Source organism: Phaenicophaeus curvirostris, chromosome 4 (assembly GCF_032191515.1).
Source record: "Phaenicophaeus curvirostris isolate KB17595 chromosome 4, BPBGC_Pcur_1.0, whole genome shotgun sequence".
Taxonomy (NCBI): domain Eukaryota; kingdom Metazoa; phylum Chordata; class Aves; order Cuculiformes; family Cuculidae; genus Phaenicophaeus; species Phaenicophaeus curvirostris.
The window spans coordinates 21,433,051-21,460,208 of NC_091395.1; the positions used below are offsets into that span (position 1 = coordinate 21,433,051).

A 27,158-nucleotide genomic window follows, 5' to 3' on the forward strand; every position below is an offset into this window, starting at 1 on the left:
TCAATATGCTTACACCTCTCATATCACTCCTTTCCTCTTCCTCTTTGCAGAACATTGATTTCAGAAAACATGCATGCAGCACTACAATGCATCTGCCATCTTGATCAATTCTCATTTCAGCTACTGTCACTGAAAACAAGAGAAAGCAACTTTTAACACCAAGAAAAAATGTAATAAGCTAAATAAAATAACATTCTTAACAGCATTGTACCCACTTAGTGAACTTCCTATATCATTGTCAAGAGTACTGCAATTCTCCAGTCTGCAAATTTGGAAGCCCTTACCTATCGAGCTGCAAAGAAAAAAAATCTTACTGAGCACATGAATATGTTTTTCTGTGAACACTTCTAGATTCACATCTCACCTGAACTGAGAAAGTAAACGCTTTATATCTTTCACCTCCTTGTCTCAGCTGTTGCCCCTCTTGTGCCCCAAACAAGAAAAGACTGAAGTGCAAAGTAAAGGCTGTCTTACAGGCTTTTGTGTGCACCTTTACTCAGGCACAGGAATTTAAACAAAAGAAACCAGAATAGGAAACTTGTGGGTGGGCTTAACGTAGAGCAGCTCTGCAGACACTCTCTTTAATGAGTTAATTCCTTGATAATCTGCAGCCAACTGTTTTGACTGATGATCAGCTATCATTTTCCTTAGAACAAGACAGCAGGAATAACTTTAGTTGCCAAATTCTAAATGAAGATTTTTCATGCAGCCTGAGAAACGTTTGGCTCCAAGACCTCTTTTGGCTACATTTGTGAACGTGCACGAAGTGAAAGGATATTCTGAAAAGGAAACTTACCAGCTTGGAAGACAAAGATATTCAGTTACAACAGATATCAATACCATTAAAGAAGCATGTTCCATATTCTTCAGTTGGATGTATCATCTGCAGTCAATCCCCACTTAAAGTAAATCTTCTATTACAAAAAACATCATACAACAGAGTCTATACATCAATAGAAATGTAAGAAATATTGCTTCATGCTGAAATGCCTTTTCAGCTGTTATGAAATGAGGAAACAGCTCTTTAGGTTTATTGTAGTCTCCAAATGTTAATTTAAAATCATCTGCACATAACCAAGTCAGTCATGTACTTGAAAACCAGAAGAAACGGTATGTGTGCCCCAGCAGTTTGTTTTATTGGTTACCAGTCATCCTTTTCTCAAAGAGAGCCAAAGCCTTCAAAAACCTGTGGTGGGACATTGTCAGTTAACCTCCTTAAAATAAGCCTCTAGTTGTTACTTCAGTACCTACAACAGAACCTACTAACATGAAGCTGAGGAAATAGATGACTCAGTTTTTGTTTCCAGCTCACCCAACTACTCTTGATGGAAAGCAATTATTTAATTTACTAAAGTAGTGATATCCTCCAGGGACAGTAGGTGGACCCCACAGGCAACAAAAAAGGTCACCTTTTTTTTCACAATGATGATCCTAACTTCACTCCATGGCAGGTAACACAGGCTAAATGACTTTGGCCTAGATTAGCACACACCTGGCTCAGGTCTCTGCTGCTACTAGAGGCGATGTTCTGTACTCTAGCACAAGTAAAAAGTTGTGCCACCTGAGCTGAATATATAAGCTGTGAATGAAATTATTTAAAAGATACAACAGGCAAATAACATTACAGAACCCCCAAGAACATTTATTTGAACTACAGTCCACAACATGAACTGTGTGGGCTATTACTTCAGCACTTTAACCAAGTATAACTTTCTGCATATCTATTTGAAACCATCACAGCAGGTGGTAGTAGCTGGATTAGACAAAAGAATAGCAAACACGCTGATAAAAAGAATCACACATAGACAGGAACAAGAATGCCAGCTTTTCACATTTCAGAGACTCTTTTCTTTCTTTGCAATATCATGTTTGGTAAAGGAAAAAATGAGCCCTCCAAGCCCCACTAGTAGCCTGATGTACACAAATATGTATGAAGCAGGAGTCAAAGCAAGACCAAGCAGAGGTGAAGCATCAGTTGCTGCTTCTGACTACAACCAATTCTTGTTTGCCACACTGCACAACTCGGCACCCACAGGAGTCCTGAAACTCAGAACATTCTCATGCACCTTCTGAGGCTAATGACACAGAAGCAAGTCTATTTTACAAGTGTCAAGTTATAGAAAACAAATCTAAAATGCAGCCCAGAGAAATGGCAAACAACTTAGATCAACTCCTGTGTGCGCTAATATTTAAAAGACAGCTTCTGGCAAGCTGCTGCAACTAGTACAACATACAAGCTAACAGAATAAGCTCAGTAAGGTTCAGTGCCAAGTCCCAATGTCAACAGAAACTGACTTACATCTCCTTGCAACAGAATTCAACTGATTTTAACTCCATTTCTGACATACTCTTCTTCCTCCCTTTCAAAAACCCAACCCTAGTGAACATAGATGACAGCATACGGCAAACTGCTGTGGTTGCAGCACCATCTAGTGACAAACAGTGGGACTGTCACTAAACAAAAGCAACATCCCAGCTACATCACCAAGCTTAGAACAATTTATTTTCCTTCTTTAAAAAAAAAAGTAAAAAGCATTGTGATGTAGTCCAACTACTAATGTTCTCTGAAAACTATACATGTCTCCCAACAAACTGACAAGCCAGGAAGTAACAATAACATCCAACCTAAAAAGTGACATACTTCACGAAATCCACCCTGTTCTGTTGACCCTCCCAGGCACAGAATTAGGAGAACTCAAGCAGGTATTCATGGTATGCTGACTTTTAACCTGCTCTTGAACCACTCATGTCCATACATGTTGGCTAACCCCTTAACTAAGTATGCTTTTGCTACCCAAACTGCAGACAGATAATGCAGAAGCAAATTTGCAGGGTATCTTCCTTCTTAACTCCCTGTCCTTTAACACAACTGAAAAGCAGTCTTGTTCTGACCTTTTGTCTTAGAGACCACCACATCCATGACTTGACTGCTGGGAGACATATTTGAGTGAGAAGCAGAGGATCTTGGGTCTAATGCTAGCCCTCTACTGTTTTCCAGTGGCAAATTACCAGACTTCTGCAGGCCTGAGGAGCTAAAGACTTACAAACTAAACACTTCAGTTGTTGAAATCCCCTCAAGCAGTGGAGACAGCATGTGTGGCCATCTGGTAGCTGGTATGTCTTCAACACAAGGGACAATATTTGAATCTTGCTGACTTCGAAGAGACCAACCCAAGCCCAAAATTTAGAAAAGCTGCCAACATTAAATTATTGGCCGCAATGAAATTACTTTCTTGCTTAACTCAAACGGTTTACAAAAGGGAAAAAATAAAGCTCCTTCTATGCAGTATGAACTTTAACAGCAAATAGCTGGTATCAAGACAGAGAAGAACTGTAACAGCAACAGGCACGTTCCTTTGTTTCATCTTCCCAGAGTTAAGTATTACCTAGTCATGAATGCAAAGACGCCACATAACTTCTACTATTTCCACCATCAGACTATATATGCACTAATCACAGGAACCACTGCTTGAAAGAGAATGACAAAAAAAAGACTATCCCAAATTCCCCAACCTAAAAGGTCTTTCACAGAGGCACAGAAATCTTGGTGTCCAAGCCCTTTCACATATACACAAAGTTAGCTGGCAGCTGAAAGCTTAAGGGAAGCACTGAAGCAAATTTGTCTTTCCTACTTGAACACACACCCTAGATTTCTCATAAAGATCATGGCGCAGACTGTTTACAAGGCCAATATTCAGTCCTCAGGTCCTTAAAGTTTATGATTCCAATTTGATTTTCCCCTACCTCCTTCTCTTCTAGCACAGCACTTATCCCAGAAAAAAGTACCCTATCAGAATAGCTGTAGCTTATCCTTTTCTTCACCAGAAGGAACCTTGAAGAGCATGGGAGACAAATGCTAAGTATACCATCTGCTGTCTAGACTTGGCTTCTGGAGTATACAGTATAATTACATTTTCCCAAAGGTCCTCATTATTACCTAGGAACACAGCAAGCAAAAGAAAAGGAGATATTAAAGTTAAATATTTGGCAATGACCTATGGCTGCCACAGAAAATAAAGTTATCCACAGTGTGCAGAGCTAATCAAGCCATAGCTTCCATACAAAAGATAGAACAAATAAACTCCTACTCAAGAGCTGCCGTTTTACAATTTGCATTTGAGGCACTATTTATACATCTGCTAGACACAGAAGAAACACCTGTAATTAACATATTAAAAGAAGGCCGGACCACAGCACTTAAGGTTTCCAGCAGCCCATCTCCTAGACAATAACTACTGGAATGTGAACAGCATTGTCTTACATTTAAATCGAGATTATTCTAAGCAGTTTGCACCAGGCAGCCGTTAAGACCATCTCGTTTGCTGAAAACATCAACAAACTAAGGTGCTAAACACCTTTAGGGAGATTAGGTACACAAATACAATTTCAAACGACACTGTGGTCTACCCACAGATTTTATACATATATCTTTCTGGTTTTAGACAACACAAGAACAGTAACCAATGCAGAGCAACACCCTTCAGTATGTCATTTCAGTTTAAGAGCAGACAACCAAAGTTCTTCTAGTTTTGTCATTAATTCTTCTTACATTGATTTCACTTCTCTGTATTAATTTGTCATATTAAGTTGGGCACTCTCAAACATTTTTTGTAAGCAAAACATACAAAAGCTTGAAAAGTGTTCCAGCAAAGTTTTCTGCAGAAAGTTCTTCATGGGTCTTTTTTGAGTTGTGTGAAGAGAAGAACACTTTCTTCATTCAGAAGATTATGTAAGTTATATCTATTTCCTATAAATAAAAACAGAAAGTTTTCTTTAGAAGCCACTAACAATTCTTGAAGTCCTGTTCTGTCTTCAGCCAAGTATACGTTTATTTCATGTATTTTAACAGAACAAATATTAGCCCCTAATATAGGATGCCACTCTTACTGTCATTTCAAAGATAACAAGGAAAACGGTGTCATTTATTATAAACCATGACAGGAATAAAGTGCATCTCTGCTGAGAAGATTTTTACTGAATACAATGTAACTCTAAGGTGCCTAAATTTACTTTCATTTATTCCTATGAATAAAAACTGCACATGGAAACTCACTGCAGATCTTCACTTGGCATGTAGACCCTTAAATTTTTAAAGCTGAAACAAACACAAAAAAAAAGCTTCAAAGCACCAAGCATTAATTGAACAAAGATTGTTCATTCAGGGCATCATGGTGAAAAGTTAAATGGAAAGACAAGTGGTAGCTTGTAATTTTCTAACATAGCCTCCTCACAATGGTACAAAAGCTTACAGCTTCATCAACAGCCTGCTTTATAATTACTACAAACTATCCGGACTAGCATCTTACCTTCTGAAGGACAACTTCCCCTATGGAATTCATTCCATTTTTACCTCAGAAGGGCAAAATGAGAGGTGTCTAAATTCTCAACTACACACATGAAGTTACAACCTCCTCAACAAGACATTGTGGACGTTATATATATCAAGCACAAAGCACAAAATATGAACTGATCCAAATGGATTTTCATAATTTTACACAGAAAAACCAGCAAACAGATGGTGACCAAAACAATTATATTAACCACCACTATATTAAGCTATCTATCTGTGCAGTTTTCCCAACATTATAGCTAGGGGCAGTATCAAAATAATTAGAGAAGTTCACAACAGAACTTTGATGACAAACTCACAAAAACAAGCCATGTCTGTACTGCTGCAAAGTTTAGGCCATCAGCCCACATCCAGTGTTGGATCACATTCCTTCCTTCATACCCCTTTACGTTCCCACTCTCTCCTTACCTTTTTCCCATCATTCAGCTCAGTTTTACTTCCTAGCATGCTAATTCAGTCTCACATGTCTCCAACAAATTGGTTTTAAACACATGTACTTACCTGCTGGAACGTAGAAGTAGTCTCCTGTAGTTAGATAATATGGTGTCTCATGTAAGGTAAGAATAATTTTGCCATGGATAACGTAGAAAGCCTTAACGAAAGCCAAAGGGTTGCAAGATTAGCAATGTTTCCTTTCCAAACATTTAAGAGAGTTATCCAAGAAAACAAGCTCTTTGTTTTATATACATGTTTTAACGAAGATCAAAACCACAAATAAGCTAGCAAAGCTGCAACCTTTTTCCTACCCTGGTGAATAATAAGGTGCAAAACTTAAAAGTGGGAACCTATTTTGTATTTTATTTATTTGATACTTCTAACTTGTCTGCAAGATCCAGACAGTAAGCATACAGGGACATGGAGGTTTAACATGAAGCAAAGCAGGGTAACATGCATGCAAAGTACTTCTAGCAAGTTTCCACAACTAAAATAATTCATTCATGTTTCCTGTATTTATTTGCACTACAAGCGAAAAAAAACCTGAAAAAACTATCAACTTCGTATGCCACTTCTAACCATTCTAAAGTTTTCTGTTTACATAGTCCATTTTATAACAACAAGAAAAAAAGCATACTTACTAATGTATCCATGTAGACAAATTGGTGTCCCTTTTCTTTCAATGGTTTCAAAACCAATCTACCAATGGCAAAATCTGATGTATTTAAACTTTTAAATACTTCTACCGATTCATCGTTGAAGAATGAGTTCATTGTTTCAGTGCTAATACATGCTATGAAAGAAGTCCACGAGATTTAACATTAATGCTAACACAGTTAGTCTTGTTACTTGCTCAGTAACTACTTATTAAATCATTTGCATACCATATTGTTTCAGCGCAACACTCCCAAGTGCTAGACTCAATGTTTAGCGGAAAAATCAGGACACTTTTTGTGTCTGCCTCAGAATTTTCTCCAGAAGAGCAACAAATCCCTCAACAGCTCGCTTTTTTATGCCTAGTGTGGCATGAACAATTTTTTTTTTCTTATCAGTCTAAACAATTACTACATAATTCAGAAAAGTCCCTACTCGCTTCCCTTCAACTCACCTAGAAGTATTTCTTGATTCGTTTTTGGGTCCAATACAACACTTGGCTTAGAAGCATCACCTAGGTTGTGATAAAAAGATACAGGTATCTCATGTCCTGAGGAGACAAAAACCCCAAAATAAACCACAAAAATAATGACTCCACATTTTAAAAGTTTAATCATTTAACCACAACTTTTCCACAACTTTTGATTTCACACATAAGCACTTAAATTTGTGCTATCAAGTGACTAAGCAAACTGATGACACTTTCTTCAAATAAAAGGAAATCATCCATAACAATTTTTGAAAATGTAATTTTCATTGGAATTATTTTAGTGTGTAATAGATTAAGAGTCTCTAAATACTAAAGAATTTTCCAGGGGAATGCAAACTATTTATCCTATGCTTTTAACGACAGCATTCACTCAGAAGTATCTGTATCATAAGAGAAGTGCTCTTCTAGCAACAGGTGCTGAGTGGATATTAAGAGAGGATACAAAATACAGCAAAGTATGAAGAACAAGGTTTTCCTTTTACCTACTGCTGATGCGCATCAGGAGACTTAAGAGATAGTGTTCAAAAGAATAAGTACATCTTCAATTTTCCTCTTCTCAAGAAATACCATTACAGTAATCTCACCATAAGTCATAAATCCAAGGACTACTTCTATAAAAAACAGGCCTTTTCTAGAGAAGGAAATAGCCCAAGTGTTGATGGCAACCTTATGCTTTTCAAATAGAAATAGGTGCTGGACACTGTTCACAACAGAATAAAAATCCCAAAGCACTCTTGCAGAACCCTCTTAAGCAAACAATTTTAGCTCCAAAGTGCACAGGAAAATTCTTCAAGTACAGTCAGAACAAGGCAAGCTATTGCACTTCATAGGCACTTGTGGCTGCTTAAACACACTTAATGCAAGACAGTCAGGGGTAAGAAGAAAGTTACTGTGTTTGAAATAGCTTTGATCCAACACAACAACAGCTCTATAAAAAGAGGCAGCAACAGGTGCAAATCTACAGAATGTGTCCTAGAAATCCTACTCAACTGATTGTCCTTAAATGCATCATTTAAATTCAAGGATGCTATCAAAAGATTAATGCCTGTTAAAGAGGAAATCCATCACTTCTGGAAGACAGTTCAAATGCCACTAAAGCAACCAGTAATTCTTGTAAGATACAGTATGAACAGTCACTACCAGCTCAGGTTTACATGGATTGCAAATTATTTATATTCAAATATAAACTGTACTTAGACCAAAGGTTTATCTAGACCAGGATCCTGTCTCCCATCAACAGTCAAAAGCAGGTACCCCTTCTAATCATTTTATGCACTGTTCTTAAAGGTCTCTCTTCACCTACCTTGCTATGTTTTCATATGTAACCTACAATAGCTTAAAAATCCATTGACGCTACATGCTGCCTTTTCCAATGTGATATTAGTGGTATCTCTAAAATAACCAGCAGATTTTATACCTTAACTGTGCATTATGCAACTAAACACATTACCATCAATAATCAACAAGCTGAACGGGGACAGAAGTTCTGCTTATTTTCTTCAACCCCTGCATTAAAGGAACCACAACGTTTCTGGATATGTTCTGTATATCATCCTTTCTAATGCTGAGAAGTTAAAAGGTTTCACAATGAAGTTATACAGCATTCCTACATATACAACAAAACAGGTTTTTCCATATCAGATCACATTAACATATTTCATTATAAATTATTTTCACCCAGAGAAACAAATTTTTACAGGAGAAAAATCTTAACAGCAATACAGTATTGATGACAGATTTATTTTTTTCTAAGTATCAAAAGGGAAAAAAAGTGCGTTCCTACTTGTTTCACCTCTCTTCCACTTGTGACGATCCTTTCTCTGCTTAATGGCCCTGTGAGGTTCTGTTTGGGGGCATGCTATTCCACTAATCATAAGCCCTCCTGAAAGAAAAGGAAGTCCAAAGTTCACTAACTCGTAGTAATTTTACAAGAAAGAAGACTTGCACAACCAACAAGCAAGGTGCGATTTTATTTCCTTGGTGCTGAACTTTCAGACAGCTTTAAAAAGCCAGAAGAAACCAAAAAGCTTTTCAATATCAAGTATTTTGGAGTACAATGCAACTTGACATTCTTTGAAAATAATCTGATCATATTTCAGTCCAAGAGCATTTCAGAAAGCCATGACGTGAGAGTCACTTTTTAAGACAAAATGTCAATTTTAAGGACACAAGGAAATATTATTTTCACGCAGACTAATTCATTAGGAAAGGACCAAATTAGGCTGGATTGTCAGAAAAAAATCCCTGAGAATAAAGGATTATCACTTAAGGGACTATCACTTAAGATATTTAAGACTGAGACCAGATAAAATATTATAGCATCTGCTCTGGAGAACAATTCCCACTCAATGATAACAGCTCCGATAAATGATCCAATAGATCGTCTCTCTTTCTGATATCATAAAGAATCTCTGATGTAAGAAACCTGCTAGTACAGGCAAACCATTTTTGTGCCTCCTTAAACAGTTAAGGCAACGGTACTTAACATGCTATGCTGATACTATTTCTGCCTGACACAGGAATATCAAGAGAGAAAAAGACTCCATGGAAAGATGACTAAATAGCTGAGGAACATAAATAATCTACACTTTAAAAAAACTACCAAACAGTAAATATCTCAAAGCCTTCATGGGACAAGAACATCCTGCAGATTTCTCTTTACTGCCCTGCCAGGAGAAAGCAAATAGGTATCTTGGAACTAATACCTGAAGGATTCATCACATAATTTACACGCTCGCCTCTCCAATATTCCAGAGGTCTTAGTCGTATCCTTTTCGTCCGCCGAACATTAGGTGTGTTGGAAGGCATTACTAATTTAAAGGATGAAATCATTTGCATTAGATATGAAAGGAAAACTTGAAAATGGAAAGCATTATATCTCCTTTCCTGTTGCTCCACATTAGGGAGTCAGTAATTCCCAGCTGATACTTATTTCACATTGCTCTCATGACAGGAAAAGGGACTCTAGTTGCCAAAAGTGTTCTTTTGCATACAACAATATTTCACTCTAATTTTTCTTAAACATTCACCAAGCTGACTTTACATTAGATTTCATTCTCAGTGAATCACTGAGATATGGACATTCGGGGCTCAATCAAAAGGGGCAGAAAATGCACTATAACTGTGAAGACAAAGCTCTCAACAAGACTTATAACGCTGCCCAAATCTAAGGGATTTCATCACCAATAGTAAAAAGGCATAGCCTTAGTTATGGCAAGAGGAAAAGAACAGAGAATGCACAAGCATCCCCTCCTTTTTCAGATTCTTAAGTCCCATCTCCAGGGTCCAGAAGAACAGCACTTTTGTCACAGAAACCCCACACATTTCCAAGACTTAACAGATATTTATCTTCAGACATATTACATAGTCTCAACTTTCCACATATGAATACAGTAACATTTGGTACTTTAGTGTTTGAAAGAAAGAATAAAAGCTCCTTAAGAGTTGAGACCAAAGTAGTCAAGAAAACTTAAATGCTAAAAATAGAACTAGTAAATAAAAAAAACTTGGTAAAATAGTTTTTGGAGGTAGACAACTAGAGTGCTATGCATAAAATAAAGGGAATTAAAAAACAATGAAAACAGACGAGTAAGGGACTACAATTGAGTGCATGTTCACTATTCTATCCTATCCAGACTTGGACCACCACAGAAGGTAGGTTATTTACACTCTCAATTATACTGCATAAAACTAATTCAAACTCTTACTGTTCTCACTGAACTGTAAGCCGTGTCTTAACTCAACATTAAATGAAAAATAGAACTGTGACAGCTAAAAAGATAATTGTTGAATAAAAAAAAAGAAGCACAAGTTTTTAAAAGTAACTTAAAAATTAGAGCAGGATTATATTACCCTGAAGAATTAACAATACTTATCTGCAAATACTTACTAATATATGAACCAATTTCTAAGTTCCTTCCTGTGTCTCCTTCAGTAAAGTCTGCATCAAGTTGGAAATGCATTTGGTTTTATGCACTTACATTAAGATATTTTAAAATAATCTTACCTATTTTATGCCTTGCTGTGTGGTCTGACAACAGATGTTTTAATTGATAATTGACATCTTCAGAACTATCTGAAAAATATATTAAAAAACCACTGCTATAGGTATTAAGTGTTCCTGACTTTTATTCTGTTTACCCACTAGAAACTACCAAAGGTAAATCAAACACAAGTCTCAATGTTAGTGTTCCCACTAATATTATTTTCTTTAAACACATATGAAACCTGACATAGAAAAATAGTATAAGCAATTAATTTTTAAACAACATAAGCATGAAAATTACATGAAAACTATACATTCATAGTTTTCTCTAAATTAATTTCTCTAAATTTCTCTGCTAAATTAAACACTGGCATATTATAACCACACATATAATTACTTAGGCCTAACTTTAGAACTTCTTACCAGAACACACACAAAACTAGGTCTCTGAAGAAAGCACTGCATGAACTAACAACATGCAGAACTGTCTCTAAACACTAACAAAAAGACTTTCCATCCTTGGGGTTCATTTACATTCTGACAACTTGTGCAACTTGTGCAGCAAAACTTAAAAATATTTTTAGACAAACAGGCCACAATTACATAAGGCTGTATAAATTTTTCTAGGGTGGCCTGAAGTGATCATATATAGTACCATCACATGGCAACACAACAAACCGGTACAAACCCAGTCTAAAACATTTGTTCAAATTATTTTGGCAGGATAACTTTACCATGCTTAGGCTCAATGCCAGACTTTGTGCTTGTCCTTCCAAAGCTAAGTTAACATAAATCCAGCATACTGTATCATGTACTTGGGCGGAAATGTGAGCACAGCCAATACAATCTGCATTTCTTACTTTGAACAAGGAGAATACAACAGAAAATACTGTACAATCGGTTACAGCTTTTAAGAACCTTATGTATAAAATGCAAGAAAATGCCAGCTTTAAACATTACCTGAAGATACATAAACCTCTTCACTTCTGGAAGCAAGTTCATCACAACATCCTTGAACAGGTCCACTTCAAAGGAAAAAAAAATACACCTGCTTGAATATGTTTAATGTCAAAGTAACATTACAGCACTATCAAGAACTGCAAATTTACGGTTTCTTTTAGATCATGCAGGGTGAGATTCTTTTTCCCTTCTAAAGATCTATCTTACAGATTAGACACTGAAGCAAGGACTGCTAGAGATCACAGCTCTGAAATTCATCGATTACTCCTCTACTTAGCCATCAGGCAAACTAGTGTTCACAGCTTCTCTCTAAGCAGGTTTTCTAAAAACCATTTAACTTCTTTTTCTATTTTCTCCCTTCAAGAAGAAACAGACCTTCTCCTTTCTTCTTGTAGCATTACTTTCCACACAACTTTCCACAGATGATGATTATCAAAGTGCTTTAAAGAAATGTTTTGCATATCATAAAGAAAGGACAGTGAAAGAGTTTGTAACTGTAATTTGTAATATGTATTGCATGCTTTGTAATATGTATATGTTACATATACACATATGTAACTCCACCAGAGATGCCTAGCAGCAGACCTCTCTTACAGCCTCAGTATGAGTAGCCACCACCTTTCCTCCTTCCCCTATCTGCGGCTGCGCTTCACTACTTCTACTGTGCCAGTGAAATTCAGCAGTGATCCATCTAAATTCCAGAAGATGCGTTACTATGCTAAATTAGCAAGCCTACACTGCAGATTTGCTCAATTAGGTTTGTAGTAGGCTTACTTATAATAAAAAAATAAATTATACAGTAGTTACAACATAAGAATTTAATAAAATCACAGATTGCAATTCCTGTTTGCATTGTTATTAAGTTCCTATCCTTTGCATATCTACATGCATAAATAAGAGTTTGGATTGTTGACACAATTCATAATAGCAATTTTATCAGTACAGTTACTAGTTCTAGGAGCCCTGGTATTTCTGTTGAAAAAAATCACATTAATGTGGAAACAAGCCTCAAAAAGTCCCCAAAGGCAAGAAACTTACTATGGTCCCTTATTCATGACAGGAAGAAGAATTTTATTAGCATGGTATTTAAATACCTCAGGCATGAATCACAATATCTTTTCTACTAGCAGACATAGCAGACATAGAACACAGTAGTAGCACCACACAGCTTTTCTGCCTCAGTGGGGTAGAATTGGGATTAAATTCAAGTTTTAGAGACAATTCACTAAACTACCTTTCACAACTCACGGCCTTCTCAAGTGGTAAGGAACGTCTGGAAGAGAAAAAATTCGAAGGAACCTGTAGGTTAATATTTTTATGCACTTAAAAGAATGATAAAAAAAATGAAATTTCTAAAATAAAAGACTGCTTAAAGAAAATTCCTCTTCGGATTAACAGTCACTGATAGTTACTTCTGCAAAAAATAAAGATAGCTGAAGAATTAAACACTATTTTCTCAATTTATAAACAAAGTAACAAACCTCATTGTGCAGATATTCTGCCCATGGTGGGGTTGTATGTGCATGCGTGTCTTTTCTGTTGTTGTTTTTAAACTGGATCTGCTACTCAAGCCTCAAAAGAACACTTAAAATTCTAGTGCGGGTTTCCTTACATACAAGCAGACACTACATTTGGTACCGACTTTGAGTAAAGGTTTCTATTAGCTATTCAACCAGTCCAAAACCGTCACACAGTTCAAATCGGGCCGTTACTGCTAAAAATTAACAGGATGTGTTTAATTATCTACCAAGTCATACCCACTTATAAGGAATTTCATAAAAGCCTTACCGTAGTATATGCTGCACGCCACATTGTCTTTCGTTCTGTTTTATTTTCACATCTGATAACTTCTGGCTTTTTCTTGCAGTATCTTGCACAGTAGAGCTGTCAGAGTCCACTTGAGACTCAGTGTCCTTGGGGTTTGAGCAAACACCCTTACTGGTTCTGAGATTAATCTTTTTGGGCATCTTCCTTGAAGACATAGCTGATGACTGTTTCTTTTCAGTATTCTTCACACAGCGCACACGACGCTGCTGTGCTTTTACAGGAGTTCTGTTACTTGCACCACCAAGTGACTCCAATGTGTCTAAAACGTCTTTTGGCTTTTCAGACTCGGCCAGCTTCTGAATCACGGAAGTCTGGAATTTCTCATGGACTTCAGTCAACTTGACAGGCTCTCTTTCAACCCCTTCTTCATCACGTTCACTGTCAGAACTCTCCCCACTTTGTAGCCGAGACTTTTTATTACTACTTGTCTTGCCAGACTTTTTAAGCTGCTTCTCTGGACTTTCTGCCAGTCTCTTGGCTACTTTACCACTGGGAGGTTTCTGCTTAGAAGTTTGTTTCTTGCAAGCTAAAGGCTGGGAAGCTTTCAAAGCCGACTCCAGACACCTGGAAGACTTGAGATTCTTCTTTGGAGATATAGTTTGCTCTTGCTGATGCCCGGTTGAGTGCACAGGCAAATCCACACTTGACATCACCCTTGTTTTACATTGTTCTGCATCAGGTGCTTCTGTTTCCAATCCAGATCGTGATAATGTAAGTTCTTCAGCTTCTGGTTTCCAGGACATGTCCTTTTCCTTGTTTGGAGATCCTTGTCTAAGTGCACCCTTTTTAGTCTTGCCTATCAATACAAAAAACACTCAAACATTAGTATTTTCCCAATTAAACCTGAAGATATTTGTTGACAATTGAGCACATAAAAATAAACCAAGGAATCAAAAATTTAAAAAGCCACATTTTTGCCCGATAGTGAAAAGGCTTTCTCTGAAACACAGTGCATGTAACATTCAAACTCTTGGTGTACTCCCAGTATTTCCTAGCTAAAAAAAAAGCAGAAATGTTACATTCAACGTGCTTTCCAGTTTTTAGTGCTTCCTGCTACAAAATCTGCTCAAACAATTCCTAAAAACTGATTCCCACCAGTTAAAAACACATATCTTAACTTCCTTTCTACAGAGAGGGGAGCAAAACCTCGTGGATACCTACCTTCTTTGTCTGCTCATAAGAACAGGCAACACAGCTAACTTAACTTTTAATGTCCTAGCAGGGAGCACTGAGGGTCAGGGAGAGAGAGCAAAGACACCATCTCACTACCTTACATACTCCCAAACCCATCCATGCAGCTGAAATATCAATTAGGAAGCCATAACTCTCTCTCATCAACTTGATCCTTACTTTTTTTGGTTGGCTTATTGGAAAAAGTCCAGTAATGTGACCTGGAAGCAAAATTCTGAAGACTTTTTAAATAACTTACTCATACGAGTACTGCTTTGTCTTTGAGATTTAAGGACTTTTCCTTCACTGTTAGAGACTGGATCCAATTCTGACGTTCCTTTGCAGTCACGTACTCCAACATCCAAATCATCCATTTTCCGTTTAGTAAGTGATTTAGCCTGTGTTTTTCTATTATCGCCTCTCTTACTCTCAGTCGTCTTCTTTTCAGGGGGTTGAGATTTAGAAACTGGAGTTGCTGAGCCATCTTTCTTTGACTTTTTGTTCTTACGGGGTATTGAAAGCCAGGAATTAAAAGATTCATCTGATTCATCAATTAAAAATTCACATTCATATTCTATTTCTATATCTTCATCTTTCACAGGAGTTGCTGAAGTCAGCCTAAAGAAAGGACGGACAAATTATTTACATCATTTCTGGAGAAGTGACTTGTAATCTTGCAAACCTAGTGGTGACTCTACAACATCAAAACACACTACGGGACATTCCTCAGAAGAATTATTATCAAGTTCATCATTCATTGCCCTTTAGCTTCCCAAAAGAGCACGAGGCCTGCTTCTCCTTGCTTTGGTGTCATAGTCACACACCGCATGCTATATAGCTGACTTCCTACCTTACTAGTAAGATCCATATTAGCTCTCAAAGACTGATTGACTGCAGCTAACTTCAAAATCACGTAAGGGTTTCCCGAATCCTCCAGACTACCTACTAAAACATCTCAGGCCCCATCTGAAGTACTATCCAACAGCTGTACACTATTTTACTGGCAGACAAAAGCAACAGCACTGTTAAATCCTAACAGCACAAAATGTTGAAGCAACTATTCAATCCCTTTCCCAAGTGGCATTTTTCAGTAATGTTGGACTATTCCAAAACATTCCCACAGATCATGTTTATCGGTAAAATGATGTTGCTCCAGTACTCACGATTGGGTTATTTTACTAGCAAATTATGTTCCATGATAAGACTCTAAACAAACCTTTTTCCAAGCGTTCCCTTTGCTACAGACTTCTCTCTCTGTACAGAAGCAGCGGTATGATCTGTTTGCAGAACAACCTGCTCATCCCTCCAAGTCTGAGGTCCTTCCAATTTTTCAACGTCCATATGGCTCTTTACTGCAGCAGGGTTATTTTGGTCATCAAAATGCAATCTAGGTATGACAAAGTGTTCAAATGGGATGCTATAAATCCCGAGTGCACATTAAAGTATCACAGGAATGTACATATGCTCTCATTTTCTCTTGCTGACAGTGTCTCACATCTTATGAATTCATGAGTTTCCATTTGGTAATTTGCTGGAACACAAGTTAACAGCACTACTTACCAGCAAAGCAGCAAACGTCCAAATCAAAGAGGCAACATGGAGTCAGCTTGTGGCTTCTGAGCAAAGTGAGGACTGCTCAGCAAGACAAAGTCTTAATTTTAGGAGAAAGTGCTTCAGAAACTGTTGGGTTTCCTCAACCCTAGGTGCACCTCTCTTCCCATCAACGGGGGTCATCTTCTCATCAATGGGGATCAATGGGATCGGTGTCAGGCCCTCTCAATGATCTGCCCCAGAGATTCAGACCGCCAGGAAGGCGGAACTGTGGCTGGGACCATTGGCCACTATTGCAGCTGAGCCTCAAATTTTCCAAAGAGGAGCTAACGATCAGAACTGAAGTTGTTCTGCTTTGTATAAGACAGTTGTGTGTTCAGAGCAAGAGCAAAAATGACTGCTTATCTCGGCTTTAATAAACTTCTTTTTAACCTATAAGGTCAACGCTGTCAATAGGATTCACTAAAAAAACAACTAGGCTGTCAGAGAAGCTAATAACTTGGGTCACTTCCTGGCAAAAAAGGAGTTCAAATCTATTGCGACAGGCTTCCTGCACTTGGATACTGTGCTTCTGGGAATTAATCCTAAGGTTAAGGAGGAGAAGGGGCCAGGTGATACCCCTACCATATTCAGTTCTACTTACGTATGCACAGGAGAAATTTTTGCTTCTTCCATAAGTACAGGAGATCCAACAGACCTTTGATCATCCTCTGAGTCCAAAGATATGGTAGGACGTTTCCACACTGCATAAGCATCTTTTAATGTATTATTTGTTTTACTTTTAGACACAGGAGAATTTGTTTTTTCAAAATCAGCTACGTCATCAAATACTGCAGGCTTCAGGCACGTTTCATGTGACCATCCTACCACAGATATATAGAACAGGTTTCATTCTTCTACTCAAAACCTTTGAAAAAATCCAAAAATGATTACCAAAAAAAAATCCTCAATTCAATAATAGTACTACCAACCTGTGCTGCTGACTGGTTTTCGTGGTGATAGACGTAAGGGCTCTCCAGAATTACAGGACCTTTTCACAGAGTTTGTGTCTGCCTTTGCCTGTCATAGTCAATAAGGAACAAGGAGACAAAGTAAAAGATTAGAGAAAGCAACAGCATTTTGACAGGAATATAAAGTTCTACAGAACACGATATAATTTTCTTCCCTTAATTCTTACTTATTTAAACGGCAATTCTATTTTAACTAACACTTCAATTTTTTTATTGTGCAAGACTTTCAAAAACTAACCACAAGGTTCAAACAACAGGTAAAACAGCGTGTACGGAAAAAACGTTTGCCGCTTTGAACATACATCCTGCTAGTCCACAGGTAAGTCAGTTACTCTTTTCATTACAATGAATTAATTTTAAAAACATAACTTATCTTTATTAAGTCAGTCAGAAGTTTTGCAAAACTTACTTTGAGATTATATGGCATTCTAACATCAGATAAAGGAAATAAATAAAAAACACCATTACAAAGGCTGTCTGTTCTCACTGGCTGCCATTAATACAATATTCTATTTTTACCAAAAAAACCTACTAGAATCAAAACATTAAAACTAAACACACAAAATAGATTATCGGCATCATTCTCTCAGACAGCACGCTAACAAGTCCTTCACCTTGTTTCTAATCTTCAACAAAGTTACAGATATACAAAGCTACTCTACAAATAACTGTTTATCAGGAGTAGACAAGCTGCTTTTACACAAGAAACATCTTTCAAGTTTACTATGCATCAGACAGCTAAGAACTGCGTCTGTATATCTGGGAAAGCGATTGAAACCAAACCCAGTGGAGTTCAAGACAGCCATACCCACTGTCATTTATAAGGCAGCACGCTTCAACTTGAGACCATGAGAAATAAAAATATCCTGGATAAAAAGCTAAAAAAGCTTTCATTAGAAAAATCCTAAGAAATTAAACTAGTCAATAAATCTATTTATAGAATATTTAATATTAGAGCTCAACAAAGAAAAAAAAAAACATTTCCAACAACTATTTCAGAAGGTTGAATTATAGCCTAGATAACAATACAAGTGATATATAGAGCTTATTCATTCAATACTCAAACAGAGCTAAAACCTACAGAACTAAACTTGTACCCAAATCAAACAGTACCCAGTGTTACACTAACACTGCCAAAACTAACTTACCCCTTGGCTCTGTGTTGATGTTCCCTTCTCACTTCTGACAACAGGACTCAAGCAATGGCCTGCACTTGGAGAACTTATTTTAAGATCACTGCCACAACCTATAAGAAAAAACCTATAAACAAGGGGTTTCCGGAATTGTCTAGGTTTTATTTATTTTATCAAGTTGCTAAGGATCATGAAGTTCATGTAATTCCAAACAAGAAACAAACCATCTACTCATGAAAAAGACTATAAGACAGCTAAGGCAGTTTCAAGCATCTGGGAAGGGGGTGCTTTTAAAGGCTGTGAGAAATACTTCATTTTTCACCATTTTATCTCTATCTTTCATTTCTATTTATTTACCAGTAAATATAATACTGGAAGAAATGGATTTTTTCTTTAATCAGCAAATTAAGCAAAATAGCAAATAAAAGCTTACATTCAAAACAATCCTGAATGAGTTGCAGTACATTCTGGCCTTGCTGTACCTCAATCTTATTTCTAGAAAAGAAAAGCAGAAAAAAAATATTTTCAACCCAAAATGGTAAATGTTCCTATCCCAGCAATATAAAAATAGTAAAGTTCTTATTACTTAATATTTTTGATTATTATTCCCAATAATCTAAACTCTTATCTATTTTACCTACTATTTCCACACACAGATAACTGCAAAGAAACTTGTCTAAACAAGGATTCCCGTAGAAAATGCCCCACTGTCACAGAATATGATGAGAATGAAGAAATCTTTCAACATAAAAGAAACTATATTAAACTACTGCAATAGCTTTCAATAGCCTACCCCAAAGAGAGCTTTGAGATGAACAGAGATTCTTGCTTAAAATAAATATTTTTCGTAAAAGAATCAGTCTTTAAGTAATACTGCCTGCATAGTGATCCTGTCTCATTAGACCCAGAAACATTAGCTGCAGGCTGCACAACCACTTGCCTTTTCTATTAGCTATTCAACCAGTCCAAAACCGTCACACAGTTCAAATCGGGCCGTTACTGCTAAAAATTAACAGGATGTGTTTAATTATCTACCAAGTCATACCCACTTATAAGGAATTTCATAAAAGCCTTACCGTAGTATATGCTGCACGCCACATTGTCTTTCGTTCTGTTTTATTTTCACATCTGATAACTTCTGGCTTTTTCTTGCAGTATCTTGCACAGTAGAGCTGTCAGAGTCCACTTGAGACTCAGTGTCCTTGGGGTTTGAGCAAACACCCTTACTGGTTCTGAGATTAATCTTTTTGGGCATCTTCCTTGAAGACATAGCTGATGACTGTTTCTTTTCAGTATTCTTCACACAGCGCACACGACGCTGCTGTGCTTTTACAGGAGTTCTGTTACTTGCACCACCAAGTGACTCCAATGTGTCTAAAACGTCTTTTGGCTTTTCAGACTCAGCCAGCTTCTGAATCACGGAAGTCTGGAATTTCTCATGGACTTCAGTCAACTTGACAGGCTCTCTTTCAACCCCTTCTTCATCACGTTCACTGTCAGAACTCTCCCCACTTTGTAGCCGAGACTTTTTATTACTACTTGTCTTGCCAGACTTTTTAAGCTGCTTCTCTGGACTTTCTGCCAGTCTCTTGGCTACTTTACCACTGGGAGGTTTCTGCTTAGAAGTTTGTTTCTTGCAAGCTAAAGGCTGGGAAGCTTTCAAAGCCGACTCCAGACACCTGGAAGACTTGAGATTCTTCTTTGGAGATATAGTTTGCTCTTGCTGATGCCCGGTTGAGTGCACAGGCAAATCCACACTTGACATCACCCTTGTTTTACATTGTTCTGCATCAGGTGCTTCTGTTTCCAATCCAGATCGTGATAATGTAAGTTCTTCAGCTTCTGGTTTCCAGGACATGTCCTTTTCCTTGTTTGGAGATCCTTGTCTAAGTGCACCCTTTTTAGTCTTGCCTATCAATACAAAAAACACTCAAACATTAGTATTTTCCCAATTAAACCTGAAGATATTTGTTGACAATTGAGCACATAAAAATAAACCAAGGAATCAAAAATTTAAAAAGCCACATTTTTGCCCGATAGTGAAAAGGCTTTCTCTGAAACACAGTGCATGTAACATTCAAACTCTTGGTGTACTCCCAGTATTTCCTAGCTAAAAAAAAAGCAGAAATGTTACATTCAACGTGCTTTCCAGTTTTTAGTGCTTCCTGCTACAAAATCTGCTCAAACAATTCCTAAAAACTGATTCCCACCAGTTAAAAACACATATCTTAACTTCCTTTCTACAGAGAGGGGAGCAAAACCTCGTGGATACCTACCTTCTTTGTCTGCTCATAAGAACAGGCAACACAGCTAACTTAACTTTTAATGTCCTAGCAGGGAGCACTGAGGGTCAGGGAGAGAGAGCAAAGACACCATCTCACTACCTTACATACTCCCAAACCCATCCATGCAGCTGAAATATCAATTAGGAAGCCATAACTCTCTCTCATCAACTTGATCCTTACTTTTTTTGGTTGGCTTATTGGAAAAAGTCCAGTAATGTGACCTGGAAGCAAAATTCTGAAGACTTTTTAAATAACTTACTCATACGAGTACTGCTTTGTCTTTGAGATTTAAGGACTTTTCCTTCACTGTTAGAGACTGGATCCAATTCTGACGTTCCTTTGCAGTCACGTACTCCAACATCCAAATCATCCATTTTCCGTTTAGTAAGTGATTTAGCCTGTGTTTTTCTATTATCGCCTCTCTTACTCTCAGTCGTCTTCTTTTCAGGGGGTTGAGATTTAGAAACTGGAGTTGCTGAGCCATCTTTCTTTGACTTTTTGTTCTTACGGGGTATTGAAAGCCAGGAATTAAAAGATTCATCTGATTCATCAATTAAAAATTCACATTCATATTCTATTTCTATATCTTCATCTTTCACAGGAGTTGCTGAAGTCAGCCTAAAGAAAGGACGGACAAATTATTTACATCATTTCTGGAGAAGTGACTTGTAATCTTGCAAACCTAGTGGTGACTCTACAACATCAAAACACACTACGGGACATTCCTCAGAAGAATTATTATCAAGTTCATCATTCATTGCCCTTTAGCTTCCCAAAAGAGCACGAGGCCTGCTTCTCCTTGCTTTGGTGTCATAGTCACACACCGCATGCTATATAGCTGACTTCCTACCTTACTAGTAAGATCCATATTAGCTCTCAAAGACTGATTGACTGCAGCTAACTTCAAAATCACGTAAGGGTTTCCCGAATCCTCCAGACTACCTACTAAAACATCTCAGGCCCCATCTGAAGTACTATCCAACAGCTGTACACTATTTTACTGGCAGACAAAAGCAACAGCACTGTTAAATCCTAACAGCACAAAATGTTGAAGCAACTATTCAATCCCTTTCCCAAGTGGCATTTTTCAGTAATGTTGGACTATTCCAAAACATTCCCACAGATCATGTTTATCGGTAAAATGATGTTGCTCCAGTACTCACGATTGGGTTATTTTACTAGCAAATTATGTTCCATGATAAGACTCTAAACAAACCTTTTTCCAAGCGTTCCCTTTGCTACAGACTTCTCTCTCTGTACAGAAGCAGCGGTATGATCTGTTTGCAGAACAACCTGCTCATCCCTCCAAGTCTGAGGTCCTTCCAATTTTTCAACGTCCATATGGCTCTTTACTGCAGCAGGGTTATTTTGGTCATCAAAATGCAATCTAGGTATGACAAAGTGTTCAAATGGGATGCTATAAATCCCGAGTGCACATTAAAGTATCACAGGAATGTACATATGCTCTCATTTTCTCTTGCTGACAGTGTCTCACATCTTATGAATTCATGAGTTTCCATTTGGTAATTTGCTGGAACACAAGTTAACAGCACTACTTACCAGCAAAGCAGCAAACGTCCAAATCAAAGAGGCAACATGGAGTCAGCTTGTGGCTTCTGAGCAAAGTGAGGACTGCTCAGCAAGACAAAGTCTTAATTTTAGGAGAAAGTGCTTCAGAAACTGTTGGGTTTCCTCAACCCTAGGTGCACCTCTCTTCCCATCAACGGGGGTCATCTTCTCATCAATGGGGATCAATGGGATCGGTGTCAGGCCCTCTCAATGATCTGCCCCAGAGATTCAGACCGCCAGGAAGGCGGAACTGTGGCTGGGACCATTGGCCACTATTGCAGCTGAGCCTCAAATTTTCCAAAGAGGAGCTAACGATCAGAACTGAAGTTGTTCTGCTTTGTATAAGACAGTTGTGTGTTCAGAGCAAGAGCAAAAATGACTGCTTATCTCGGCTTTAATAAACTTCTTTTTAACCTATAAGGTCAACGCTGTCAATAGGATTCACTAAAAAAACAACTAGGCTGTCAGAGAAGCTAATAACTTGGGTCACTTCCTGGCAAAAAAGGAGTTCAAATCTATTGCGACAGGCTTCCTGCACTTGGATACTGTGCTTCTGGGAATTAATCCTAAGGTTAAGGAGGAGAAGGGGCCAGGTGATACCCCTACCATATTCAGTTCTACTTACGTATGCACAGGAGAAATTTTTGCTTCTTCCATAAGTACAGGAGATCCAACAGACCTTTGATCATCCTCTGAGTCCAAAGATATGGTAGGACGTTTCCACACTGCATAAGCATCTTTTAATGTATTATTTGTTTTACTTTTAGACACAGGAGAATTTGTTTTTTCAAAATCAGCTACGTCATCAAATACTGCAGGCTTCAGGCACGTTTCATGTGACCATCCTACCACAGATATATAGAACAGGTTTCATTCTTCTACTCAAAACCTTTGAAAAAATCCAAAAATGATTACCAAAAAAAAATCCTCAATTCAATAATAGTACTACCAACCTGTGCTGCTGACTGGTTTTCGTGGTGATAGACGTAAGGGCTCTCCAGAATTACAGGACCTTTTCACAGAGTTTGTGTCTGCCTTTGCCTGTCATAGTCAATAAGGAACAAGGAGACAAAGTAAAAGATTAGAGAAAGCAACAGCATTTTGACAGGAATATAAAGTTCTACAGAACACGATATAATTTTCTTCCCTTAATTCTTACTTATTTAAACGGCAATTCTATTTTAACTAACACTTCAATTTTTTTATTGTGCAAGACTTTCAAAAACTAACCACAAGGTTCAAACAACAGGTAAAACAGCGTGTACGGAAAAAACGTTTGCCGCTTTGAACACACATCCTGCTAGTCCACAGGTAAGTCAGTTACTCTTTTCATTACAATGAATTAATTTTAAAAACATAACTTATCTTTATTAAGTCAGTCAGAAGTTTTGCAAAACTTACTTTGAGATTATATGGCATTCTAACATCAGATAAAGGAAATAAATAAAAAACACCATTACAAAGGCTGTCTGTTCTCACTGGCTGCCATTAATACAATATTCTATTTTTACCAAAAAAACCTACTAGAATCAAAACATTAAAACTAAACACACAAAATAGATTATCGGCATCATTCTCTCAGACAGCACGCTAACAAGTCCTTCACCTTGTTTCTAATCTTCAACAAAGTTACAGATATACAAAGCTACTCTACAAATAACTGTTTATCAGGAGTAGACAAGCTGCTTTTACACAAGAAACATCTTTCAAGTTTACTATGCATCAGACAGCTAAGAACTGCGTCTGTATATCTGGGAAAGCGATTGAAACCAAACCCAGTGGAGTTCAAGACAGCCATACCCACTGTCATTTATAAGGCAGCACGCTTCAACTTGAGACCATTAGAAATAAAAATATCCTGGATAAAAAGCTAAAAAAGCTTTCATTAGAAAAATCCTAAGAAATTAAACTAGTCAATAAATCTATTTATAGAATATTTAATATTAGAGCTCAACAAAGAAAAAAAAAAACGTTTCCAACAACTATTTCAGAAGGTTGAATTATAGCCTAGATAACAATACAAGTGATATATAGAGCTTATTCATTCAATACTCAAACAGAGCTAAAACCTACAGAACTAAACTTGTACCCAAATCAAACAGTACCCAGTGTTACACTAACACTGCCAAAACTAACTTACCCCTTGGCTCTGTGTTGATGTTCCCTTCTCACTTCTGACAACAGGACTCAAGCAATGGCCTGCACTTGGAGAACTTATTTTAAGATCACTGCCACAACCTATAAGAAAAACCTATAAATAAGGGGTTCTTGGAATTGTCTAGGTTTAATTTATTTTATCAAGTTGCTAAGGATCATGAAGTTCATGTAATTCCAGACAAGAAACAAACCATCTACTCATGAAAAAGACTATAAGACAGCTAAGGCAGTTTCAAGCATCTGGGAAGGGGGTGCTTTTAAAGGCTGTGAGAAATACTTCATTTTTCACCATTTTATCTCTTTCATTTCTATTTATTTACCAGTAAATATAATACTGGAAGAAATGGATTTTTTCTTTAATCAGCAAATTAAGCAAAATAGCAAATAAAAGCTTACATTCAAAACAATCCTGGATGAGTTGCAGTACATTCTGGCCTTGCTGTACCTCAATCTTATTTCTAGAAAAGAAAAGCAGAAAAAAAATATTTTCAACCCAAAATGGTAAATATTCCTATCCCAGCAATATAAAAATAGTAAAGTTCTTATTACTTAATATTTTTGATTATTATTCCCACTAATCTAAACTCTTATCTATTTTACCTACTATTTCCATACACAGATATCTGCAAAGAAACTTGTCTAAACAAGGATTCCCGTAGAAAATGTCCCACCGTCACAGAATATGATGAGGCTGCATCAAAAGAAATGTGGCCGGCATGTCGAGGGAGGTGATTCTGCCCCTCTATTCTTCTATTGTGAGTCCTCATCTGGAGTATTGTGCCCAGTTCTGGAATCCTCAACGTAAGGAGGATATTGAACTGTTGGAACGAGTCCCAAGGAGGGCTAGAAAGATGATCAGAGAGCTGGAGCACCTCCCATACGAAGACAGGCTGAGAAAGTTGGGGTTGTTCAGCCTGGAGAAGAGAAGTCTCCAAGGAGACCTTATAGCGACCTTCCAGTACCCAAAGCGGGCTACAAGAAAGCTGGGGAGGGACTGTTTATAAAGGCTTGTATCGACAGGAGTAGGGCCAATGTCTATAAACTGGAGAGAGGCAGATATAGACTAGACATAAGGAAGAATTTCTTCACTATGAGAGTGGTGAGGTTCCTTCCAACCCAAACAATTCTATTATTCTATGACAGGTGATAGGACAAGGGGGAATGGCCTCAAGTTGCACCAGGGAAGGTTCAGATTGGACATTAGGAAGAAATTTTTCACCGAAAGGGTTGTCGGGCATTGGAATAGCTGCCCAGAGAGGTGATTTGACATTAAAGTCCTAGACAAAAACCAACATATCTTTTCCAAACAATCATATCTAAAAATAAATTTTAAGCGTAAATTACCGTCCTCCGTGGCAGAATCTTGCTCTGTAGCCTTTTTTAAAGTCATTCTGTGAAGAAATAAGAATCATTTTTCACTAAACATGGTGACACTCAACAGAAAAATCAACATCCTACTCCTCTTGCAAGCAAGTCTTGAGGATTCTGGATCCATCTGCAACTTTTAGGAATTATTGCAGCCCTGTTTTTCTTAGAACATCACAGAAGCTATAACCCCTTTAAAAACTGCTTGAAATTCAGCTTTCCTCAAGAAATTCTTCAGGATGAGGGTGGTGAGACACTGGCACAGGTTGCTCAGGGAAATTGTGGCTGCTCCCTCCCTGGAGGTGTTCAAGGCCAGGTTGGATGGGGCCTTGGGCAGCCTGGTCTGGTGGGAGGTGTCCCTGCCCATGGCAGGGGGGTTGGAACTGGATGATCTTTAAGGTCCCTTCCAACCCAAACCATTCTATAATTCTATGAACCACCAAGCACCTGTTGCATTTAAAGTGAGAGACTTACAGAAAACTTGCATGACAGAAATCACAGAGAATCTAAGGATTTGGTTAGCATTTCTGCAATAACTACAGAAATAATCTTTTACTAAGGAAAAGATAAGAACTACCACAAAACAAGCCAGGACATAAAGTTACAACTAAAGTCTCGTGTAACCCCCAGCACCTTTTCATGTACTCGAATCCCAAGTATAATGATAGAATGGGTTGGGTTGGAAGGGACCTGAAAGATCATGCAGTTCCAAACCCCCTGCGACCGGCAGGGACACCTCCCACCGGCCCAGGCCGCCTCCAAAGCCTTTTGAATAGGACACCACGACTCCCGCCATCTCCTGCCAAACCCACAGAAGCAAGAACTCAAATCGAAGTCCGTCACCAGCGATATTTTCTGTATCGATAAATGGAATAAAGCCTGCGGAGGCGGGCAGAGGCGAAGGCGGCAGGGGATGAAAACAGGAAGGAAAAGGGCACGTCCAGGCAACCCCAGCACCGCCCGCGCAATCGCAGAGGGAACCGCGACCCCCGGGGGCTCCGCTCCGTCCCCGCGGGCTCGAGAAGTGGGGGGGGGGGACGGGACAGGGGGCACTCCCCCCGCTCGTTTCGGTAAGGAACCCCCCCCCCCTCTCACCAGGGCGCGATCCATCGCGGCGGCCCCAGGGCGGGCTGGAAACGCCCCCGACGCGTTCAAACCGCGCGCGCGCGCGCGGTTTGAACGCGTCGGGGGCGTTTCCAGCCCGCCCTGGGGCCTCC

General features: G+C 38.2%; 1 protein-coding gene across 1 annotated transcript; it reads right to left on the reverse strand.

The window, feature by feature from the left end:
- Nucleotides 1-828: 828 nt before the first annotated feature.
- CENPC (centromere protein C) lies at nt 829-27,051 on the reverse strand. Its single transcript, XM_069854974.1, has 22 exons — nt 27,037-27,051; nt 24,560-24,670; nt 23,373-23,460; nt 23,045-23,264; nt 22,067-22,237; nt 21,110-21,468; nt 19,642-20,476; nt 18,999-19,060; nt 18,581-18,678; nt 17,394-17,481; nt 17,066-17,285; nt 16,088-16,258; nt 15,131-15,489; nt 13,663-14,497; nt 11,875-11,939; nt 10,936-11,004; nt 9,635-9,739; nt 8,713-8,811; nt 6,894-6,989; nt 6,427-6,578; nt 5,852-5,942; nt 829-4,747 (listed from the first exon to the last, which is right to left on the reverse strand). The coding sequence occupies exons 1-22, from the start codon at nt 27,049-27,051 to the stop codon at nt 4,671-4,673; spliced, it is 4,386 nt and encodes a 1,461-aa protein (XP_069711075.1). The 3' UTR covers nt 829-4,670.
- Between the last annotated feature and the right edge of the window lie 107 nt (nt 27,052-27,158).